The 24235-nt window shown below is 36.9% G+C and overlaps 1 protein-coding gene across 1 annotated transcript; it reads left to right on the plus strand.

The window, feature by feature from the left end:
* Positions 1–23464, plus strand: LOC121975132 (probable N6-adenosine-methyltransferase MT-A70-like). The gene is made up of 7 exons (XM_042526555.1): positions 1–1243; positions 13025–13123; positions 14849–14932; positions 15007–15359; positions 21786–22002; positions 22337–22416; positions 22802–23464. Exons 1-7 carry the CDS (start codon positions 104–106, stop codon positions 23061–23063), a joined length of 2235 nt encoding a protein of 744 aa, XP_042382489.1. The 5' UTR covers positions 1–103; the 3' UTR covers positions 23064–23464.
* The last annotated feature ends 771 nt before the right edge of the window (positions 23465–24235 follow it).

Here is a 24235-nt window from a genome sequence, read left to right on the forward strand (position 1 = left end):
GGTTCGTTGTTAAATATTAAAATTAGGTGCTTGAGTACGAGAGAGACCCAAAGGCGGTCGTCGCGCCGCCTCGATTCGCTAATTTCGATTTTCACGGCGAGTCATGGAACCGCAAATCCATGCCGGCGATGATGGAGGCGACGACATCGAATCCGTCAAGGAACTGCGCCGACAAATGGAAGCCATCATCTCCTCCCGCCGCCAGTCGCAACTCCACCTCGTCTCCTCCCTTCAGTCCATCATCCCCGACCTCGCCTCCTCCATCGACGTCTCCCTCCGTATCATCTCCGCCTTCAACTGCCGACCCTTCTCCCCTACCCCAAACCCTAGCCCTAAATCCCCTGCCGACCGCTACCAATCCCTCACGCCCCGCCGTCGCCCCCTTCCTGATGCACATCGCCTCCCCCGCACCCGGCCCAAGCCCTCACCGCCTTCCCTCGGCTACCAGCTCTCCGTCGTCCGTACAATTGTCGCAGTCTGTCTTCTGGAACTCGTCCCCTTCACTGAGATTGATTCCGCAGCATTGATCCGGCGATTGGAGAATGATCAGTCCTCGGCCACCCCTGCCGAGAAGGCTGCTCTTGCCGAACTTGGTGGGGATCTTGGGCCAATATCTGCTGTCGAAATGGCGCTCTGGAGAATTTCTGAGGAGAGTGGGGGAGTCCAGTTGGAACAACTCACTGTAAACGGGAAGTCCATGCTGATGATTTCGGGCATAGACCGGAACAAGCTCCTCAAGGAGCTTCCCGAGAGCTCTTCTCAAGGCCAGCAGCTACCGTCACGTGTGTCATCTACTGAACCCAGCTCAAGCAGGGGGGACACTCATGGTCAGGGTCCGGCAGTGACCGGAGTTGGCAACACTCCTATCATGATGCCAAGTCCATCGCCTGATATGTGGATGCAACCTCCTGATGCTCATCTCGCTGGTATTCCCCATATGTTTCATGGTGGCGCTCCGCCCTTGGTTGGTCCAAGCGGCGGGCCTAGAGTTATGGGGATCATGGGGATGCCAAGGATGATGGGACTTTCTCCACTCCATAGGCCCCTCATGGCACCTGGTAACTCACCTGGTGGCTCTAATTCTGCAATGCCCAAACAAAGAACAGAGGAAGATGATCTAAAGGATCTTGAGACGTTGTTAAACAAAAAGACCTTCAGAGAGATGCAGATGTCAAAGACAGGAGAGGAACTTTTGGATCTGATTCACCGGCCTACAGCTAGGGAAACTGCTGTTGCTGCAAAGGTTTTACTAGCTCACCTAAATTTATTACTTTTCTTAGGATTATTAAGGAGCCTCCATGAAGCATCAGTTTATCTGATTCGATATAGATATTAAGTATCATAGGACCCTTTTTTTACTTAATTAAAAAGTTGCAAATTTTGAAAAGAATTATATTTTCCTTCATGAAATTTCTAAAATGTAACTTTATGTTATTTTATTTTTATTTTTTATTTTCTATGAGCTTGACTTACTTTGGATGAAAATCCCAATCTCACTGGAAATTCTTTTAGAGGTTTAGCATTCTGTTACTTGATAATCTGTATTCCTTGTTTTATTTGTCGGACTAGTCAGAGAAGAATTCCCTATGATCAAATTTAAGAGGAATATCTAACCGTTCAATAAACTAGTTAGTCATATTTTTCAGAATAATGGGAATACTAGATTTAATCTCATACCTATGTGTTTTGAGTAATAATAATGTGTAGAAGCTATATCTACATGGGTTGGTTGCAATCTCATGTGGTCAATACTATATATATATAGGAAAAAGTTAGCCTGCACACCTATTTGGGCGCCCCTCACAAGTCGGCACCTCAATCAATTTTTTTTTTTTTTCTTTAAGCTCCCGGTTGCGTCAATAAGATTTTGTCTTTAGGGTTACGGGTTGGGTTATAGTATTAAGCACAACAAAAAAATATCAAATGGAATTTTTTTTTTCGATGTGGAGGGTATATATATATATGGATGATACCCTACATTTCTTATGCTGCACACCTAAAAAATTATTCGATTTGAATTATATATTTGTAAGAACAAGGAAAATTTTTAAAAAATATACAATATCCAAGAAAGAAGCTAAGAAAGTAGTGAGTGAAGCAAAAAATGAAACTTTTGAATGATTATATCAAACATTGGATACAAAAGAAGGGAAAAGAGACATTTATAGAATAGCTAAAGTGAGAGAAAGGAAAACAAGAAATCTTAGCCAAATAAAATGTATTAAAGTTGAATGTAATAGGGTATTAGTAAACGATGAAGAAATAAAAGAGCGGTGGAAGAGGTATTTTCATCAACTTTTTAATGAAGGTTTAGGTGATCAACTTAACTTAGGTAATTTAATTAGGTCAAATGAGCATAGAAATTTTAATTTTTATCGTAGAATTCAAACTTCAGAAGTAAAACAAAGTTTAAATGAGATGCACAATGGAAAAACCGTTGGACCAGATGATATTCCGATAGAGGTATGGAAGTGCTTAGGGAAACAAGGTATTGAATACTTACAAAATTATTTAACATGATATTGAAAACGAAAAAAATGCTTGATCAATGGAGGATAAGTACTCTAGTTCCCTAATATAAGAACAAGGGAGACGTACAAAATTGTGCAAACTATAGGGGTATTAAACTAATGAGTCATACAATGAAACTTTGGGAAAAAGTAATAGAAAAAAGATTAAGGAGACCCGAAAGGTCGACAATAGAAGTTATACATCTTCTTAGACAATTAATTGAAAAATATCGGGAGCAAAAACAAGATCTACACATGATATTAATTGACTTAGAAAAAACTTATGATAGAATCCCAAGAGAAATTATATGGAGAATTTTAGAAAAGAGAGGTGTTAGCGTAACATATATTGAACTAATTAAGGATATGTATGAGGATGTAACGACCAGAGTAAAGACTTCAGGCGGAGTAACTGAAGCATTTCCAATAAAGATAGGGTTACATCAAGGATCAACTCTAAGTCCTTATCTTTTTACACTAATTATGGACGAACTCACTGCGCACATTCAAGACACAGTACCGTGGTGCATGTTGTTTGCAGATGATATTATTTTGGTAGATGAGACATGTGAAGGAGTAAATGCTAAACTAGAATCTTGGAAGGAAACACTAGAAGGGAAAAGTTTTAAGCTTAGTAGATTAAAAACAGAATATATGAAATTTAAGTTTAGTAATATTAGAAGTAATGAAACAATTGTTAACATAGGAGAGAATGAGTTACTCGGAACCGAGAGATTTAAATATTTAGGATCATTTTTACAAAATGATGGAGGGATTGAGAGATATGTCTTACATAGAATATAAGCAGGATGGGTGAAATGGAGGGGACCGTCGAGTCTTTTATGTGACCGTAAAGTACCTCTTAAAGTTAAAGTAAGTTCTATAAAATTGCAGTTAGACCTGCTATGTTATATAGAGCTGAATGTTGGGCTATGACTCGAGCACATGAGCAGAAGATGAGAGTTGCAGAGATGAGGATGTTAAGGTGGATGTGTGGACATACGAAGATGAACAAAATAAGAAATGAGAGCATTAGAGAGAAAGTCAGAGTTACATCTATTGAGGAAAACCTCCGAGAGACACGTTTAAGATGGTACGGACATGTACTTAGATGACTAATAAATGCTCCAGTTAGGCGATGTAAAATTATGATAAATATGCATATCAAACGAGGAAGAGGAAGACCAAAAAAGACTTGGTTAGCAACAATAAAACAAGATAAAATTTATTTAAATATAGATGATATAATAGGAGATAAAGCTCAATGGCGTAAAAGGATTCATACAATCGACCCCACCTATTGGGAAAAAGCTTGTTTGTTGTTGTTGTTGTAATATTGTAATCCAATCCCTAAATCCTAAAGTCAAAATCTTAAATGGCATACTCGTAAGCTAAAAAGAATAAAAAATTGGAAAAAACGACGAAGTCCGCAGCATGGTAAAGGTGTGTGTATATATGTAACTTGGCTAGAGTTTCTCCTTTTTGGTTATCTTTTAGGGAGATTGCTAATTTTAGATGACTGAAAAATGCCCTCGTCTCCCTTGCTTTCCTTGCCATAGATTCAAATTTTCTCCACATTTGATCTCCTCTTTTGTCCCATTTCTCCCTTCCTCTGCAATCTTCATTTTAGATACACCAACTTTTGAATCCCCATCTCTTAGTCTTTTCCTTTGCTTCTAACCTTCTATATACATACAACCAAAATAACTAGGAGATTAACAAATTATAAAATAAGAAACATACGTAATTAACCAAAACTAATACCAACATTTGCGAATGCTTACAAATAAGACGACTAGCAACTTGAAGAATTTCTTTCACAGGTTATTTTCCATAAGAGGAAAACCTACTAAAATAGTCAAAATAAACTCTTATGGAGTTAAGATTAGAATTTCATATATTGCATTATTCTTCTATTTGAAGAACTCGAACATGTTGAGTGGGGAGACAAGATAATCTAGATCAAATTTTGTGAAACTGAGAATAGGTGCTAAGCAAATGGCAAAGAGGTGCCTTTGGATAAGGTGTCTTTTACACTTTTTTGCATCATATTAAACATCTCACAAGTTATCTACTAATATTCAAGCATCATATATGTGCAGAAGTTTCTTCCAAAGGATTAGGTACCTTTAAGTGCTTTCATGGGGAGTGCTAATTTATCAACTATGCTCTTGATCTTAGGAGTTGACTGCATCACAGAGGGAATGCTTTAAATTATTAGAGCTCAACTTGTGGGCATATCAACAAACTAAGATAAAAGTTTGAATGGTAATTAGTTCTCTACATTGAAAATTAGATTAATGCTCAATTCAATTGGCATGTTAATAATATAGCCATTAGTACTAATCTTTCTAAGAAACGGACTACTGGAATGAATATAAAATCTCTTCGAAGAGCTTTTGGGAAAGCACTAAGGCCGAATGCAAACTGATATAATCTCATATGTTGTACTCCTTATGTTTACTATGTGCATTTGTATGTATTTAATAAATTTAATTATTCAATGCAAATTTTCTTCTAACATTGGCATGAATCTCTCAAATATGTTGAACAAATATATTATAGAAAGTGATAGATAAATCAGAGGAGCCTTGATGCAACGATAAGGTTGTTGCTATGTGACCAAAAGGTCACGAATTTGAATTCTGGAAACAACCTCTTGCAAAAAACAGGGTAAAACTGCATACAATGAATCTTTTCCCGAGACCCTACATGACGGGAGCTTCGTGCACCGGGCTACCCGATAGATAAATCAGATGGTTGACAAGCTTTTGGCCTATAGACAACAATGAAAGTTATTACTATCATATTCATCATAAGGTGGTCACAATTGGACTCCCTGAACAGTCGTTCTGTTATCCTCACTTGGTTGATACTTAAAGATAAAAGTGTATCCTTGATAGAATTTAATCACTTAGCATGTTTAAAACTTCTTCAATGATGAAACTAAGTGTTATATGCTCAGAGTCATAGTTGGAAAATGGATTGCTCTGATATTGATTGGTCAAAATAGCATGTAGTCGGTCTGAGTTTGTTTCTTAGATTTCATATCTGAATCATGAGATTAAGCAAGGAAAACAACATAAAATTAATGGAAACTAGTGTAAAGCAATGTGTAATTGATGGAATTGGACGAGATTTGAGGAATTAGTTGTTTTAGTGCAAAGGTTTACCCAATCTAAAACTAGGAAAGAGAAACGAATCTTCTAATATATGCAATGATGGAGGAATGGAGGCGGAGGTTCCCTAGATTATCAATAGCAGAAGAGGTGCAAGATATAGAAAATGACTAGATCTTGGTAGATCATGTTGGCGTAGCGGAGCCGGCAAGAGGGGGGGGGGGGGTGAATTGTTTAAAAAAATACTCCTTCTCGTTCTTTTGATTTGATTAGTAGCACAAGAAAAATAACAATAATAAAACTGAACTAAACAACTTAAAATAAAGACGTAAGAAGACCAGAAATTAACTTGGTTACAACCTACATGGTTGTTAATCCAAGGCAGTGAAAGACACTAGAAAATCTCCTTCATTGTAGGCGGAGAAGCCTCTTACAGACGTTGACAGCTCAAGAAATAGATTAGGAAAGAGTACAAGAGTTGTAGTTCGAGTTGTTCTTTATTTCTTAATTCTAGGGGCCTTTTTATAGCTCTTGGAAAATCTTATCCATAGGTGGAAGGCGCCTTCAAAAGAGTTTAAGGCGCCTTTAAGTGGATAAAGTTTTATCTATAACTTAACGGAAACAAATGGTTACTTAGGGCTAGTATTGTTCACCGAAGGTGCCTTCAAGCCTTTGAAGGCGCCTTCATACTGTTCACTGAAGGCGCCTTCCAAGCCTTTGAATGCGCCTTCGGTACTGTTCATGGAAGGTGCCTTCCAAGCCTTTGAAGGCACATTCGACACTATTCATCCGAAAATGGTTAACTTCCCTTATTGACCATTTTTTTGCTCTGCTCGTTTGGTTGATGCTCCGACCGTCCAGAATTGAGCTCAACCGAACCTAACTCTGGCCTTCTTCTTGAGTAGTCTTTCTCTTCGGCTTTTCGTCCCTTGGATCATCGTGCACGTCCTTCTTGTCCGTCGGTGTACTCTTCCGAAGCATCTCATCCTGGATGCACCGAGCACGTCGATTTCCTTCTTGTGCCATCTTTCTCGCTAGCTGCGTCTTTCGCTCGACTTCTTGTGTTCCTAAGCTCCTGCACACTTTTAGACACAAGGATCAAACACAGCAGGACCTAACTGAACTTGGTTGACCACATCAAAACTACCCCGGGGTACATACAATCTTTCATTTTTGATGTGTAGCAATCCAAGTTCAAGTTAGGATTAAAAATGCAATAACATAACTAAAGTAGATAACAAATTGCTTGCAAAATAAGTAAAAATTTTAAATAAAAAAAAATCCTAACTCCCCCTGAACTTGTATCTATTTTTCCTCCTTTGATCACATAAAAAGGGGAAAATACAATAAAGTATTAAACAAATATTTTTAAGGGTACAGTACAAACATTACTAGTAGGTTAATATTTTTCAGAAATATTTTTCAAATATATATTATTTTTTATAATTAAGCTTCCATTTTGACACAAATAATATAAAAATTACTTTTCTATTTCAAAAAATATTGAAAATATTTTTCGAATCTAAACAGAATAAGTTATATTAATAGAAAATTTTACAGGAAAAAATCCTTTGTATTTGAAAAGAAATAAATTATTTTAGTACATAAACTAATTTTTGAAAATAAATCTTTAAAAATATTTTTTCAACTCTTAAAATTCTATTATTTTTTCTAGACGTATGAGACACATTTTTTAACGGCAAAAAAATAAAATTTTAAAAATTTCTATTTCCTTGAATTTTTAATATTAACAATTATCTTTTCGAAAAATAATTTGTAATTGATCCTGTCCGAGCGTTTAGTCGACGGACGCTGGGGACGTGGCACGCTCCGCTGTCTCCGACTGTTGGTGTAGATCTCCGGCGAACTTGCAAAGAAGCTGAGCCGGGAGGGGTTTCCCGCCGGCGGCCCTCCGACGCTCAAGTCAGTCAACGAGAAATGAGAGAGGCAGCGTAACTGTGGCTACATTAAGAGATCGCGCATCCCTTCGTCGATGTCTGGGGTCCTTATATAGGACTCCGGGGAGGCGCGGGCACGCTTCTTGATGCGTGCACGCTTCCCCAAACCTACCTTAACGAGCCCATGTCAGAAAAGTACCTCTGACGCCATTCCGCAATCGTCCGAGCATATCCCGGATGTGATGGTGGAAGCTTCCACCATACGATCCTGCGTACGGCTCGGCCGCCAACCTTGCTCCTTGTCGGCGGCAGGTGTCTCGAGGATGATGTTATCCCTGTCTCCTTTGTCCTCTTGCGTCCCCTGTCTATTCCGGGGCCGAGCGGTTAGGCCGCTCGGCAGGCGTATCACTTCTGTCGCCGATTATAGGTATCAGTTCGACCGAGAGGACTCCCGGTCGTATGCTCGGATGAGATTGCTTCTGCCTGTCTTTGTTGCCTCGTGCCCGGTCGAACGGACAGCCCGCTCGGTCATAAAACCTTTTTACCTTAAGCATCGGAAACCCGACCCCTAGTCGGGTTGTCTTTCATTCGGCGGGGGGATTCACGGTCGGCATGCTTCGTCCGGTCGGTCGGCCTGCTTCATCTGATCGGTCGGATCTCAAGGTTGAATCTTTTGACCTTTGACCTCCACGTGCCGTTGACCTTCCGCCAACGAGGATCCCCTGTCCTTACCACCGGATCAGTAATAAATCAGAAATTATTCGAAAAAATTTGAAAATATTTTTTAGGATAGAGAATATTATGCTTTATCAAAAAATAAAATTTTCACAATTTAAATATGTAAAGTAAATTTAAATTTCAAATTATAATTCTTGTTAATAATTTTATAAAAAATAATTCAATGGGTAACAATATTTGAAAAAATTTCTGTTTGTAAATTAAATCATCAGATATTATAGAATATTTTTTCAACTCGAAATACGAATAGAAAAATTAAAAAAAATATTTTTCTAATTGAGACAATTTCTATCCTAATAATTTAAAAAATTGGAGTTTAATCTTAAAAAGATTTTGAAACCCAATATAGGTTCCTGCCTACTGGATTTACTAAAAATTTGGAAGGTATATAATTTTCAGGAATTATCTTAATTTGTCCCTGGTTATTTCTAATATATCAGTTGATTCTACCATAATTTCTAAATTGTGGTTTTTTAAAATTGTTTGAACATGCATGGTCATTTTTTAATTTTTCTATTTGTGTTTTTAATTTTTCATTTTCTATTTTTAGATTATCAAATATATCTAAGGGACATGACTTTGCTAAGTTTAATTTTAACCTGACATTATCTTTTTCTAATTGTACTATGTTCTTTGAAAGCATTTTAATAAATTGGAAAGACTGTTTGGGAGAAAGTGCGCGTACCTCACTTACCTCGTGTTCTTATGCTCTCTCTTCATCACAACTTTTTTTTGAAGATTCTCCCCCTTCGTCGATGCTCATCTCTGAGGAACTTTCGGTGTCCCTCTGGTGATCTACCATTAGGACAAGTCCGACGTAACCTTCGATCTCGGACTCGGAGGACGACGTTTCATCCTTATGGCTTACAAGATCTTGTGCTTCGATTTTGTTGGTCTGTTGCCCTTGTCTTTCTCTTTCTTCTTTAATTTAGGGCACTCGTCCTTGATGTGTCCTTTTTCTTGGCTGTTGTAGTACCAAACCTTCCTTTTGCTTCGAAAGTGCTTTTTCGCCAACAACTTATTAAATATATTAGATTTAATGAACTCACTAAATTTTCTTACTAATAATGCTGCTTCATCTTCGTCGATTGATTCTTAGGAGTCTGGATTTGGTTTGCCTTTCTGGTTGGCTTCTAGAGCTATGTTGTGGGCTATCTTTTCTTCTTGGTTTCATAAGCCTACGCATCTTGATTCGTGAAGTTCAAAAGTGGAAAACATATTTTCTGATGAACTAACTTCGAGGCTTTTAGATATATAAAACGAGTCGACTATAGATGTCTACTCGGGGTGTCCTAGGAAATGAATTTAAAACGTACCTTAATGAATCTCGGTTTATCACTTTTTTTCCGAGATTCGTGAGTCTGGTGATGAGTTTTTTTATCCTTTGAGTGTAGATGTGTGACTGTTTCATCTTCTTCCATCCGGAGGTTTGTTAGTTGGTTCCAGAGCAGGTCCCGTCTTGCAAGTTTTGCTTCGGACATTCTTTCGTGTAGGTCCAGAAACTTCTCCCAAGTTCGTTTGTTGATTCGTAATCTTTGATCTGATTAATTTCCTAGGGTGGAAGTACGCTTAGCAGGTGGAACTCGGCTCATCTGTTCGCTACGAAGTCGGCTTGATCTTTTTTGGTCCACTGGTACTTTTCTTTTTTGTCTCCTTGTTGGTCTTTGGGGGTAACAAAACTATATTTAATAATTAAGAGTAATTTAAAGTTTATTTTGAAAAATACCTTCATGGGTTTTTTCTATGTCGCAAAATCCCCCTCAAACTTTGGCTCGGTTCGACTATCGTCTCGGTGCTTTAGTCGGCAGTTAGTCCTTTTGTGGCATTCTGATACCACTTGTTGACGCAGCGGGACCGGCGAAAGGGGGATGAATTGCCTTAAAAAAATACCCCTTCGCATTTTTTTTATCTGATTAGTAACACAAGAAAAACAACAATAATAAAACTGAACTAAATAACTTAAAATAAAGACGTAAGAAGGACAAAAATTAACTTGGTTACAACCTACATGGTTGTTAATCCAAGGCAGTGAAAGACACTAGAAAATCTCCTTCGTTGTAGGCGGAGAAGCCTCTTACAGATTTTAACAGCTCAAGAAATAAACTAGGAAAGAGTACAAGAGTTGTAGTTCAAGTTGTTCTTTATTTTCTAGCTCCAAGGGTCTTTTTATAGCTCTTGAAAAATCCTATCCGTGGGTGGAAGGTGCCTTCAAAAGGGTTCAAGGCGCCTTCAAGTGTATCAAGTTTTATCCACAACTCAACATAAACAAACGGTTACTTGAGGTTGTTACTGTTCACGCGCCTTCGTACGTCTTTGTACTGTTCAGGGAAGGCACCTTCCAAGTCTTTGAAGGCGCCTTTGGTATTGTTCATGGAAGGCGCTAAGCCTTTGAAGACGCATTTGGTACTGTTCATGGAAGGCGCCTCAAAGGCTTGGAAGACGCCTTCGATAGTATTCATCCGAAAATGGTTAACTTCTCTTGTTAACCATTTTTGCTCCGCTCGCTTGGGTGATGCTCCGGCCGTCCCATCTTTCTCGCTTGTTGCGTCTTCCGCTCGATTTCTTATGTTCCTAAACTCCTACACACTTAGATACAAGGATCAAACACAACAAGACTTAACTTAATTTGGTTGACCACATCAAAACTACCCTAGGGTACTTACAGATCATGCGGAAATTTCCAATAGAGCGAAGAACATGCTCTTGGATTCTTTAGTTGGCAAATTGTGCGAAGAGAGAGAATAGGATTTAAAGAGCTAGGTTTCATTAGTAATTTACAATTAAATAATAAAACAATAATCTTGTTTACCTTAAATATTGGCTTATCACAATTACACAGGTAATTGAATTAAATTTTAGAATAACAAGTTACAAAAATATAAGAAGCACCACAATTAATTTTATATTTTTAATATCAAACTGAGTGTCATACATTATGTGGGAGCATTGATATTAGTACCCTTTGTCTGAGATTAATTTATAGGAAATGATATGTCTCAGGTTCTTCGACTTTAGCTTCATTCATTGCTACTAATTATATTGTTGCTGCTTTGGTTGGTGTAACTTTCCCCCTATACTCAATAAATAAAATGGAGAGAATATATCATGAAGGTAGTGTGAATTGGCACTTCATCTCTTTTCTTTTTAGTGATTCATCACCTCACAGATAGACTTTGGCTGAGACAAACTTGTCTTGTTCAGTATCACTAAATTGTATGGCTACTAGTTGTCTTACATTTATTTGTGCTGACGTTTTGTTAATATCAGATATCAATCTAAATTTGAAACCATGTCAAGGACTAATGAAATGTGTTCCAATTGGGTATCATGTGCTTTGTTATATCAAGATGTCATCAAAGACGACAATCAAGAACTTCTTATAAAGGATTTTAGGACTTTATTCATAACCCTTGTGAAGGTACATAACCCTTAGCAAGATGCTTAAGGCATGACTAACTAACCATTCATTTCTTCATCTTTTGTTTTAAAAGTAGTCTTCCATTCCTGACCAATTCTTATCCTGAATTTGACAATACCCACTACGGAAGTTAATTTTGGACTGTTCGGCTCACACTATCAAGTTGATCATATCACCAAGTCTAGGTATAGGAAACATCTACTTGATGTGAACTTGTTGAAGGCATGATTGTTGAACACATTCACATCCTACATCTCTCCTTTAGTTAATGTCGGATTTAAAAACATGTAGTCAAGCTTGCCATCAAGTCTATGTATAGGAAATGTATACAGTTATCCTGCTGACTCAGTTGTGAACAGATTCTCATCCTAGATCTCTCCCCATAGAGTTGATGTTGAATTTTAAACCATTCACCCAATTTTCATCTCCCACCAACTATACATGCTATAATTGAAATTTCATTATTTAGAGGGTTCTTGGAAGTGATTTAACAATTGTTCGTGGTTGTAGACTATTGAAAGAGTGTTGCTTCTCAATTTTTTTTCCTAAGGAGTTCCATAAAGTTTTACTAAGCCAGTACATCAACATTCCTAAAAAACAACACTTTTTCTTTTATTGTGTTGATAAGAACTTTATTTTTGAAGAAAGAGCATAATCACATATAATATAAACAAAACTCTCATTTGGTTTTCCATGCTTCTGCTTGTTATTTTAATTGCTGTTAAACAATGGAGTTGGTATATCCACCTCTATTGGTATCCAGCTAATGGAATGTGTTATATTTCTGAGGATTTTCATTGCTTAGTTGATATGTACATTGATATTTGATAAAATAGTTACACTCACTCTAATTTTTATGAATAACCAAGGGCATTGTGCTTCATGGATTCGGTAGACATATCTTTTTTACCAAGTTAAAAAGGTCCCTAAAGATAATTTACCTCCAAACAGGACTCTTGTCCAAAGACCTGTGCCAAGACCCCTGAAATTTTTTTCCAGCAATACCATTGCATTTTTAATGACAAGATGTTTTCAGAAAAACATTGGCGTACACACTTGAAAAATTTTGAAAAAGAAGTCACAAGGACCCTGATAAGCAGTCAGAAAAATGGCGATCTATATGGTCTTTTGCATTTTCCTTTTGCTAATAAACTGACAAAACATTATAATCTCTAGATTCAAGCATTTTGACAAAAGGAAATGATAAGTGACTTGGTAATTTTTATTTTTTTTTAAAAATGCATTACTTGTGTGTCTTGAGTATGATGAATATTTTGTGTTAACATGTTTGCTGGTTGTCCTTGTATACTCCAAGTCTTATATCTTGAATTCATTTCTCAGTTTAAGACAAAAGGTGGATCACAACTCAAGGAATACTGTTCTAATTTAACTAAAGAAGACTGCAGGCACCAATCTGGTTCTTTTATTGCCTGTGATAAGGTTAGTGGTGGTCTATGTTTTATGTTTTGATAACTCAATTTGCTAATCCTTGACTCTCGCTGTCACTAAAATTCTGTTTCTATTGAATTTTGAAAGCTACTTTTACTCAAATGTCTGAAGTTGTATATCTACTTATTTCTTGTTAATCCATGAACTGTCTTCGGTGTATGCTCAATCATGAACAAACTATGGTATATAATGGTTTCAATGTGCAGATGTGCAATCAGAGGCTAGTTCAAGAGTTTGTCCAGCTACTCAGTTATACCTCCATCTAAGGTAGTGCCTTGTGAGTTCAGTGAGCAACTCATTTATCTGTCCAGGATAGATTTGATGAATCATTTTCTCTCTGGAAAGTTTAATTTGGATGATTGAATGGTTACTTGAAGCAATCTATGCCACAAGCTGTTAAGAATAGATGATGCCTCCACCAAAGACAAGAAGACTTTCATCTCTTAACTTAACCGAGTCCATGATAGTCAGGTGCCATCAAATATATGTTGTCTAGAGATTCAGCATCAAGGGTCATGCATTTCACCCACAAATGAGGTGAAAGTTGTGAATACCAGGATGCTCTGTCACTAATTAATGAGATATGTAATAGAGTTATGCTCATGTGATAGTTTGATAGAACCAACATGGCGATCATCTTATTTTCTATGATCGAAAGGTTTTGTTTTGTTGGAAAGTTGATGGATTTGCTTATGATGCACACCTATATATATGGCTTCTTGAATAGTGTAGTGCAAGACACTCGTATAATGATGGTCACATAACAAAGACAAGTTCGAGTTTTTCTTAACTCTTGGATATTAAATACAATTCGTTTATTTTAAACTGTTCAATAGAGTGCATGGAATTGATATTGTCAACAGATGGTCAAGAACGTCAAGTCAATGATCTGCTTCCTCGACCTTCATTACTGGTGGACTGCCTTCGTGCAAAAATTTGGTGATGGGGAGATCTTCCAACTACTATATTAAAATTATGTCAACCTATGAAAAAGCCCTGCACTAGAAGATGATGGATTAGATACAATCTTCACTTTCGAAGAGTTATGTTGTGGTGGCACATAAACAACAAGATGGGAAAGATTGTTCTGTTGTCTGTTCTCCAAGTTTTTTGAGGGTTCACATGACAGGAGGCCACATATGGGTAACCCCTAGTACACCTGAGGAGATCAAGAAATGACTAAAAACACTGAACAAATACCAATGCTATATCCATATCATATATCTCAATGCTGGATGATTGGATGGGTAAAAGAATCATCATATGACAAGTTTGTTATTTATTGCAACAAAGATGCCATCTTTATATTAATTATCAAGTTTCTATTATCCCTGCTAATGACAGCAGTGGACCCTCAAGGATTGTTACCACAATGATGGTTATGAGTTATGACATACTGGAAGATGCTCATGACAGTGTTGATGATGCTCTCCATGGCAATTATCTTCTTCTCATAAAGCGTCTTTCATTTCTCATCATTGTGGGCTTGGTGAAGAGTCAAATAATGAGGGAAAGTAGGAGATGCAAGGTAGCCAAGTAAATTTAGGGGAGGGGTAGAAAGTAATTTTCTTCTTAGTTTTGAGAAGAAAGTTGGGTGTTTTGATCTCCCTTTCTTGATATTTGATACTTGCACTATTTATCTATCCCTTCGTTTTGGTTCCTTTTTGAGATTCTTGTTTTTAACCCCCTGAAGGTTTTCACTTTTTTTATAAACAGGTTCATTTCCGACGTATTATTGCTCCCCATACTGATATGAATTTAGGTGATTGCTCTTTTCTGGATACCTGCCGTCATACAAAGGTTACCTTTTGTTTTTGTTTTTCACTGTTTTCACTGTTTTTCTTCTCAATTTATATTGTTTATTTTCATGGCAGACTTGCAAATATGTTCATTATGAACTTGACCAAACTCCAGATGCTCCGATTATAATGGGATCTGCCAATCTTGCACCTCCAAAGGAACTAAAGCCCCAAAGGGCTGAATACTGTTCAGAAGTTGAGCTTGGTGAACCCCAGTGGATAAACTGTGATATTCGTTCATTTAGAGTGGACATTTTGGGGAAATTTGGAGTTATTATGGCTGACCCTCCTTGGGATATTCATATGGAATTACCATATGGTACAATGGCTGATGATGAAATGAGAAATCTAAATGTACCTGCATTGCAAACTGATGGTTTAATTTTCCTATGGGTCACTGGGCGTGCAATGGAACTTGGGCGTGAGTGGTGAGTTATTATTATTGCCTTCTTTTGAATGAATCCGCTGGTGCTATGCTCTGATAGATGGATGATTGAAACCACACACGACTTGATGAATTCAGATAATAAACATGTTTAATGATCCCAAATATGCAACTGTTAATGTGTTTTTTTTGTGTGCCTTGCACTACTTACGTCATCTACTTGATGTTTGATAATGTCCACTGTAATTATGATCATACGATACAAGTATGAGGAACTTGAATGTATATATATATATGATGCTAGTCATTGTCTTTCCTAGAAAAATTATGTCTATTTTGATATTATGTTTCTGAAAATCTCCATATCCCTGACTTGAACAAAAATTTTAATATGTTCAATAAAGTTTGGAATAGTCATATTAAAATTAGGACAAAAATACGTGATTCCTAGATTACTATTCATATCTACTTCTATAAGTCCAATAATTGTTTTGTCATTATTAGAGAACCTTGAGTCATATAGTACTAAAAAGACTTTAGCTCCTATGCTTTTTCTGGTATGTCCTCTTAGGCCAAACACAATAAGTCCTAGGTGGATATAATTATGTTTTCTTTGTAGGAGTGCTCTAGCTGATTCTTCATTCATAAGGGTAAATCTTTCTTCTCCTCCATTTGGTAAGTGTAATGGTTGGGTTCTATGATGTCTATAAAGTGAAGTAGAAAAGGATAATAATCCTTGATATAAGCGTTTTGGGTTTAATGTATTTAATCGTTCATTAGAGAAGGTGTCTAAGTTTGTTTTGGTCTATATCTATGAGTTTTTCTAACTGATAGGTAGCCTGAGTACTTGTAGATTTTTTAGATATCATAGAGAGATTCTTAGGAGGTCTTATGTGTTTTTGTTTGTAGAGCCATTAGAAGGTGAATCTTGTATTTTTAGAAACTTATAAGTGGTAGGTGGGTGTTTCGTAATAGTTTTTCCTAGGGAAAATTTACCAAGATCTTTATTTATATTTTCTAATGTTTGCTTTAGATGTTGTGTCTGGGTATTTTTATGTATGTGGTTTTCCAAAGTGAGGATTTGGTTTTCTAAGACTGTAAGTCTATAATGTAGAGAAGTAGTACTAGAATTGTGTTGTTCTGTTGTACTAGAATTTGATCTCCTTGGCTAACTAAGGCAGAATTGCTATAGCCAATGTCTTTGGATTTTGCAAATTGTTGGGAATAATCTAAGGCTGCTTCGTAGTGAGAATTGGAAAATTGTAGCTTGTTCATAAAAGATCCGAATAGGGTCTTAAGGCTCTGATACCAAACTTTTTTTTTTTTTAACTTGGTCTTCTAGGTCCTGAGCCTCACCTACAAAAGAGCTACAAGAAAACCAAATGCCCCGGCTATGTAAGATGATGACTACTCAATGACCTTGAGCCAGCACAGGTCTTATTTTTGTTTACTTATTCTTTTACAGTTACTGTTCACCTTTGAGTTAATCAGATAAGGACTGAAGAAGATCTAGAAGAGAAGTAATATTTTATTTAGCTAGATATTTTACATGCACATACAAAAGCATTTCGGAAGGAAACTATTTTAGAGACTTGCAAGCAGAAAATTACATACTGAAACAGAAAGATTACATACGGAAATAAGCATATCTTACATACTTTCAGAAAGAAAGGAGGGACGTTCAGAGAGAGCTTGAGAATAAGGAGTGTGAGGAGGTAAAGAGAGAGGGGGAAAGAGGGTTGCTGGTGGATGCCCTTGGAGGTAGAAAAGGACCTTTTATAGGCGAGAAGAGAGATGACTTCGGGAGGAAGGAAGCACTATGAGACAAGTGGAAAGTAAGGTTTGCTTGGGGATAAAGGAAGGTATCTAGAAGAGTGAGACGGTGGAAAGTAAGGTTTGCTTGAGGATAAAGGAAGGTATCTAGAAGAGTGAGACGGTGGAAAGTAAGGTTTGCTTGAGGATGAAGGAAGGCATCTAGTAACGTGAGACAGGTGGAAAGTAGTATTGTCTTAGTGGTGGCACTGTTTGTTGTAGTAGTCTTAGCTGTCAATCATATTATCAATGTTATCTTCTCCTGTTGAGTCCATCCATGGTGCTTGTGAGCTGGAGGCTTGGATTGGTGCTATGCATCTGGCTAAGGCAGCTCGGCATGCTCTGGCTGAAAGGGCGGAGCTTGCTAAGCTCTTGTTACTCATTCTTTCTATCTTCTTCTGGTAGTGTTGATACAGAGTAGTATGCTTAGTAGTGAAATGAAAAGGAAAGAACCTGGTACCCATATCCTTTGGCCAATAATTTTTTTCGGTAAACGATTCTCCAACCAGGAGATAAGTATCTGGATCTTCAAGTCGGTCCCAGCCCCAATGCGTCCCTTGGACTGAAGCTCTCCAGTGTTTAAGTTGGTCAGAGGAGGGAGGAGCTTCTCAATCACAGTCTAGGTCGGTAGGATAGTCTTCTAGCTCGGCTTGGTAACCTCCAACTTCATTGACGTCAATTTTAACTAGATGTCGGGCTGGCTCTATTTTGAGGTCCAACCATTTTGGAGGAGTACTATCAAATGTGCATACCACAAACGTTTCTTCTTCTTTCAAAGCAGTAGAAATAACAGTACCAAGTTTCTTTAGGAAAACTTTTACTGAATCTGGGTCATGAACCCATAATTTATGTAGGAGTCCATAGTCAAGAAGAGTAAAAGGAGTAATTTGTCTCCCTTTGTAAGCTGTAGTGATGTAGGCTTCATAATCCATATTAGCTCTTTTGAAAGCATAGAGAAGCTGGCATTGACAACCATATTTATCGGATTCCAGACAAGGTGATCCTTTCTTTTGGCATTTAAGTTTTGGGCTGAATTCAGCTTCATATACAATGGTCATTCCTTTAAGAGGTGTTTTGTGAAAAGCTTTTAAGGCTTCACATAATTCGATAAAAGTTTGTAAAGTAAATTTTTCAGCCATACTGCGAACATAAGTATGAATGTCTTCAAGAATAGTATTCGGTAATTCTGCCAGGCGCATCTTAGATGCTCTTTGTAAAGATGTAGTCTTATTTTGTTCCTTAAGTTGGGCTAAAGTTAAGTATTCTGGTCTGATAGGAGTAGTGTTATGTTCTGTTGATGAAGTCTCTGCCAGGCTGTTGTCAGGAGTATATTGTACAATTTGAGCATGAGTGAAAGTATTTGTATCAGGGCTAGTAGCCTGTATTGGTATTATTTATGTTGTACAATTTGATCATAAGTGAAAGTATTTGTATCAGGTCTAGTAGCCTGTATTGGTATCGTTTGCAGAGTTGTACTAATAAAGAAATGTGGTCCTAGATGGGCTCTGGCTGCTATAAAAGCCTCTTCAAGCGAATAGAAGCATTTAAAGTATGGATGTTCTAAGTTTTGAATGGCTAAGTTGGTTTCTTCCCATGTAGAGTATACCCCTGCCTGAGGTCCTGAAAAGACCACGTAGCAGCTGCTGGTTTTTGGATAGTAGTAAGGAAATAGTTGGAAAGAGCATTAATCACAATAATTTTATATCTAGAGCTCCCTGGAAGTGTAGGGATATGCCAAATATTGTCAATAAGACAATTTTGGATGTGATCAAGTCTATCTCTGTCAGCAAATCGAAAATGATCTTCTGGTTGTGTGAATAGCTGTAAATCTTAAGTACCAAAATGCATGATTTTGGTGGAGAAAGTACGAACTTTCCTTGGTCTGTCCATCCTCTAGGCTCAAAAAGTAAAAAGTTAATGTAGTAGCCGTGATAATGTATCTGCTAAGGAATTATTAACCCCTTTTATATGTCCCATTGTATCTTAAGTCCTTTGTTAATTATGGTATTTGTAAATTTTAACCAACGCTTTGTACTGAGGCCTTTTCTGACTGTTTTAGTTTAACTATGGCTTCACAGTCTGTTCTAATAAGAATTTCTGGTTTGTTATAAATAAATAATCTAAAAACTTCTAAGCAGTAAATAAGAGCTAAGATTTCATAATCCAAGGATGTCAAGTGTCCTTTTTCGTGATATTTTCCCGATGCATATCGGCATAAGGCTTCTGTTGATTTAGGTTCATATTTGGATGTTTTATGATATGAGATACCACCCCAGCCAGTCTTACAACCATCTGTTTCAATAATTAAATAATCTGAGTCAAGAGGTAAAGTTAATTTAGGAATAGTTTTTGACCAATTATTTAATTTGCTGGACTAAAGCAATATCTTGTTGATTGAAATGTTTTTGTCCTGTCAAAGATGTCTTATTGTATAAAGGTCCACTAGTTTTTCCTATATTTTTAGGTAGGGTCTTGCATAATTTAGAAGACCTAGAAATACTCTTAATGTCCTAGTATCTTCCATTTTGTCTGGAAAGGCCAGAATTTTAGCTGAAATATGAGGTTGTAAGGTGATTTGCCCTTGGCCTATCTCGGCTCCTAAAAATTAAACATGTGTAATTGCTAGTTTCATTTTTTTTCGTGAAATAATCAAACCATGTTTTTCAAAGAGATTAAAGATTGTATATAAATGGGCAGTGTTCTTGTTTAGTTTTGGAAAAGACTAAAATATCATCTATGTAAACACAGATGAAGTGAGAAACATTTCTAAAAATATCATCCATTTTTTGTTGAAAGATTTGAGGAGCTACTTTAAGACCAAAAGGCATAACAAGGCATTCAAAGTGGCGGGTAGGAAAAAGCTGTCCATTCTATAGAGTCTGGGTACATCCTTACTTGCCAGAAACATGATTTCATGTCAAACTTTGAATACCATTTAAAATGTTGTATTTTATTCAAAAGTTGGTCTTTATCGAGTATTTTGTAGTCATCCTCCTGGCAGTTATCATTTAGCCTTTTGTAGTTAAATGCCATTCGGGATTGACCTCTTTTTTGTTCATCTCCTTTATTTAGTATAAAAGCTAGGCTCCTATGTCGAGAGGTAGATCTCTGAATGACTCCTAAGTGTAGTAATTGTTGGATATGTGTTTTGCATTCTTTAGTTTCCCAGTTTGTGTATTTCAAATCTTGGGCCTCAATAGTGAGATCAGGGTTAATAATTGCTAATTTACAATAGATTTTATCTCTCTCCCAGTATTTGGTTGGATTGTCGCTAATTATTTTTAGTTTTTCTAGGCGGGAGATGAGAGAGTATATTTGGTTGATGAGTATTGATAGTCTGAAGCAATTGTTCGGGGAGGAGTAGATTAGTAGGAATATCCTAAAAAGAAAGATAATTTAGTGGGCTTGTCCAGCCAAGTAAGTCTAGTTTTCCTGATATTAAAAAAAAGCAAGTTCACAAGATGACAAGAGAGGGGTCTGTTTGCATGTTCCTTTGACCTTACACTGGCAAGGAGTGTTAATAGACTGGGTTCTAGTTTCTGCTGAAGTTGTTATAGACTGAACTACTGAGGGGTAGTCTGAAACAATAGGTGCTACGATTGGGGTGGCGAAAAATAGAGCATAATCTTTATTAAGCATATATATATATAACCGTTGGCATTATGGTTGAGCATTTTGCTGTTCATCATAGTTTCTATAATCTGTCCGTTACCATTTGACTTTCAAGTTGAAATACCTAAAACTTTGTATTACAGAATATGTTGTTCGACATCGTCTATTAGTTGATGATAGTACTCACTGTAATGAAGTCTTGTTAGCTAATGATGGACACCACCACGGACTGAATTACATTGAATTAGCCACTTGTTCTCGGTATAATTTCATTCCTCTTATGGACCAGTGTGGAGCACTAGATTTCAAATTCCTCCAACATTTTTCAGCATACATGGTTCACACCTCTTGGAACTTGGGCTGAACTGTGATACTAGCCTGCTATAAAAAATTAACTTGTTACTTGAATTTGAGCCACAACAACCTTCTCTTGTAGGGTTTATATTGAGTGGTCAAACCAATTACTTGAATTATGGAAGGAACCACAAATAGAGTATTTCATTATCACAAATTTTTTTGGGGATTCCTACCTTTATTGTAAGGTAACTAGTCAATTTTCAAACCAGTAGCACAAAATAAGGTATATGTTAGAACGAACTCAATTTTGGGTTAAACCCACTTTCCACTCGAAATTTTAAACTCGAGTCAAACTAATTTAGCATGTCTTTTAGTAGCTTTGGAACATTCATTACTATTATGCTTCTTACAATTGAGTTTGATTTCACTCATGGTTTCTTGTGAATTTGTTGTTAATACTTTACCCAACAGATAATTGTAATTAGGTATTAGTAGTTCTGGAATGTGATGGTTCTCTCAGATTGGAAAAAGTTTTAATTCTTTATTAAATTGAATCAATTTGCATGATTTTTTCTCTTTGGGTTCCAGAAATATCCTTTGCTAAAACTTCATAAAGATTATGAGTTTGGTTCAGGTATCCTTTTTTGGATTACAATTATAGCAAGATATACAATCTTGTTTTAGAAACTTATATGATGATGATTGGAGGATCTTAAGTTAGCTCATCTCAATTAAATATTTTTACCAGCCTAGAGCTTTGGGGATATGAGCGTGTTGAAGAAATCATATGGGTGAAAACTAATCAGCTTCAGCGGATCATAAGAACTGGAAGAACAGGGCACTGGCTCAATCATAGTAAAGAACATTGCCTTGTTGGAATAAAGGGAAATCCTGAGGTCAACAGGAATATTGACACTGATGTAGTTGTTGCTGAAGTTCGGGAAACAAGTAGGAAACCTGATGAGGTACCAAATTTTGTACTTTTGCATCCATTACCTATCACAAACCACATAAAATATGATTATAGATACATTCTTTTCCGTCTCTTTTGAATCCCTGTGCAAGTTTTTTTCTCATGCATCAGGATTTGATTATATAAGATCTCTTTTCCCTTCCCCTATATTTTTTATTCTTATTAGAGCATTGTGGAAATACGAAATAATTCTTTGGTAAACTGTTGTCTTGAATTAATATACTTTTATATTGATTACATGGTATGTTTTTGATGTACACTCATTTTTTTCTTTGGCCATATTCTGATTGGAAGATTCAAATTTCTAATGCATTTTTGAAATGCAGATGTATCCTATGCTGGAGAGAATAAGCCCAAGGACAAGAAAGTTGGAACTCTTTGCTCGTATGCACAATACACATGCAGGGTATTTTCTTCTATTCTAAATTAGGTTTACTTGGTTTAGCGCTCTTTATGCATGATACACATGTGGAGTATTCATTTTAATTCTAAAATTATGCTGATTTTCTGACTAGTCTAGTAAATGGGTTGGGTGGTTTTTGTTTTCAGTGATATCTACGAAAATGTTTTTACGCATACCAGCTAGTCAATCACCCTTTTCCTCATTATCCCTTAAAATGTGCTAAGTTGGATTTGGCAACACTGATCTTGTTCCCCTACATTTTTTTTTTTGTATTTTTACAGTTGTGTTATTCAGGCATCTTATCATACCCTTGTATTTACTCTTATTCTATCTTATGTTTGTTTCTGGAATCTACCATTTTCTGTAATGACTGCTTTCCTACAATCAGGTGGCTATCACTAGGAAATCAACTTAATGGGGTGCGACTCGTGGATGAAGGCCTTCGGGCAAGATTCAAGGCTGCTTATCCAGATGTGGAGGTACAACCATTATCACCTATTAGAGCTTCTGCTGCAGATACAGAGTCAAATGTCTCTCAAATAAGGGCACCTTCTGCGGGGGCTGAACAATATGGCAAAACATCTCCAACTCCTCCAGGTTATGCTTCTGTAGTGAAACCTGTGGTCTTAAATGCCGAAGCTGCAGCATGAGGATGATGCTCTCCAGTGAGCATAATATAAATCTCAAGCATAATGGCTGTTCTTCAGCACCTTCTCTGGCCTTATGAATCATCTACTCTGAGATAAGATTGAAATCTTTAGCATATCTTTATCAGCCAACTGAGAGGTGCACCAGAGGCCTGAGGTTCCAATCCCTATGTATAATTCGGTTCCCTATTTTAGATGGATAGACATGTAGTACTGCATTTGAAAACATCATTTTCAATCTCATTAATGTTTAGAAATTGTCGTATGGAACGTACAACGTGCATTCTGCTGGTTTGGTGACATGAGGTTTGTTTTGTGGAAGCTTAAACAATAGTTGGAATGACCGACTGTGAACTCAACATACTTAGTTGTAGTTGCCAACCATGAATGTGTCTCCAGCTACATTTGAAAATCTACCCCAACATCCTCATTAGAACATACATACTGAATTGTGCACGACTGATCTGCAATAATTTGGCAGTCAACATCCTAATTTGGTTGCCAGTCATTTTGGAGGGACAAATACAACGGATGGTCGGTAAGTCAAGTAGACCAAATGCATGCATTGGTCCTCAGGTAAAAATGGTAAGTTCCATGACATTTGTTCACACTTCTGATCGTTTCAACGTTTCTCAATCATAGAGATGACAATGTTAAGATTCTCACGCCGTCAGCATCATCATAAAGAAAGGGGAAAACATTACCAACAATAATGTATTTAATCGTATTAGGAGTCCATTGCCAATTTGTTTAGTTTATAAACTGAAAGTTTCTTGTTTTAGGTGAGCAACATCTTGAGGAAATCTAATTATTGGCTAGTCTGAATTGTGGTAGAAAGAGATTGAAAACTTTCTTGTTCTAGGTGACCAACACCTTGAGGAAATCCATTTATTTGCTCAAGGACAAGGAAAAATAATTCCATCCATCAACTAATTGGAATTAATGATCCTTGGAGGATAGGAGGAGTTTGCATAAGGTAAGGGGCAGATACACCTTGAGAAAAAGTTGTTGGCGCCATCACCCACCAGTGAGTGCTTGATGTCTGCCCAAAATCATGTATCCAGTTGAAGACAAGCTTGCATCCCCAATCTAATCTTTACCTCCATAGAGTCGAAATGTTGGTAATAGGCAATAAAAAAAAGAAAAAACGAGTACTGATTTAATTGTCAATACTT

Source organism: Zingiber officinale, chromosome 4B (assembly GCF_018446385.1).
Source record: "Zingiber officinale cultivar Zhangliang chromosome 4B, Zo_v1.1, whole genome shotgun sequence".
NCBI lineage: Eukaryota > Viridiplantae > Streptophyta > Magnoliopsida > Zingiberales > Zingiberaceae > Zingiber > Zingiber officinale.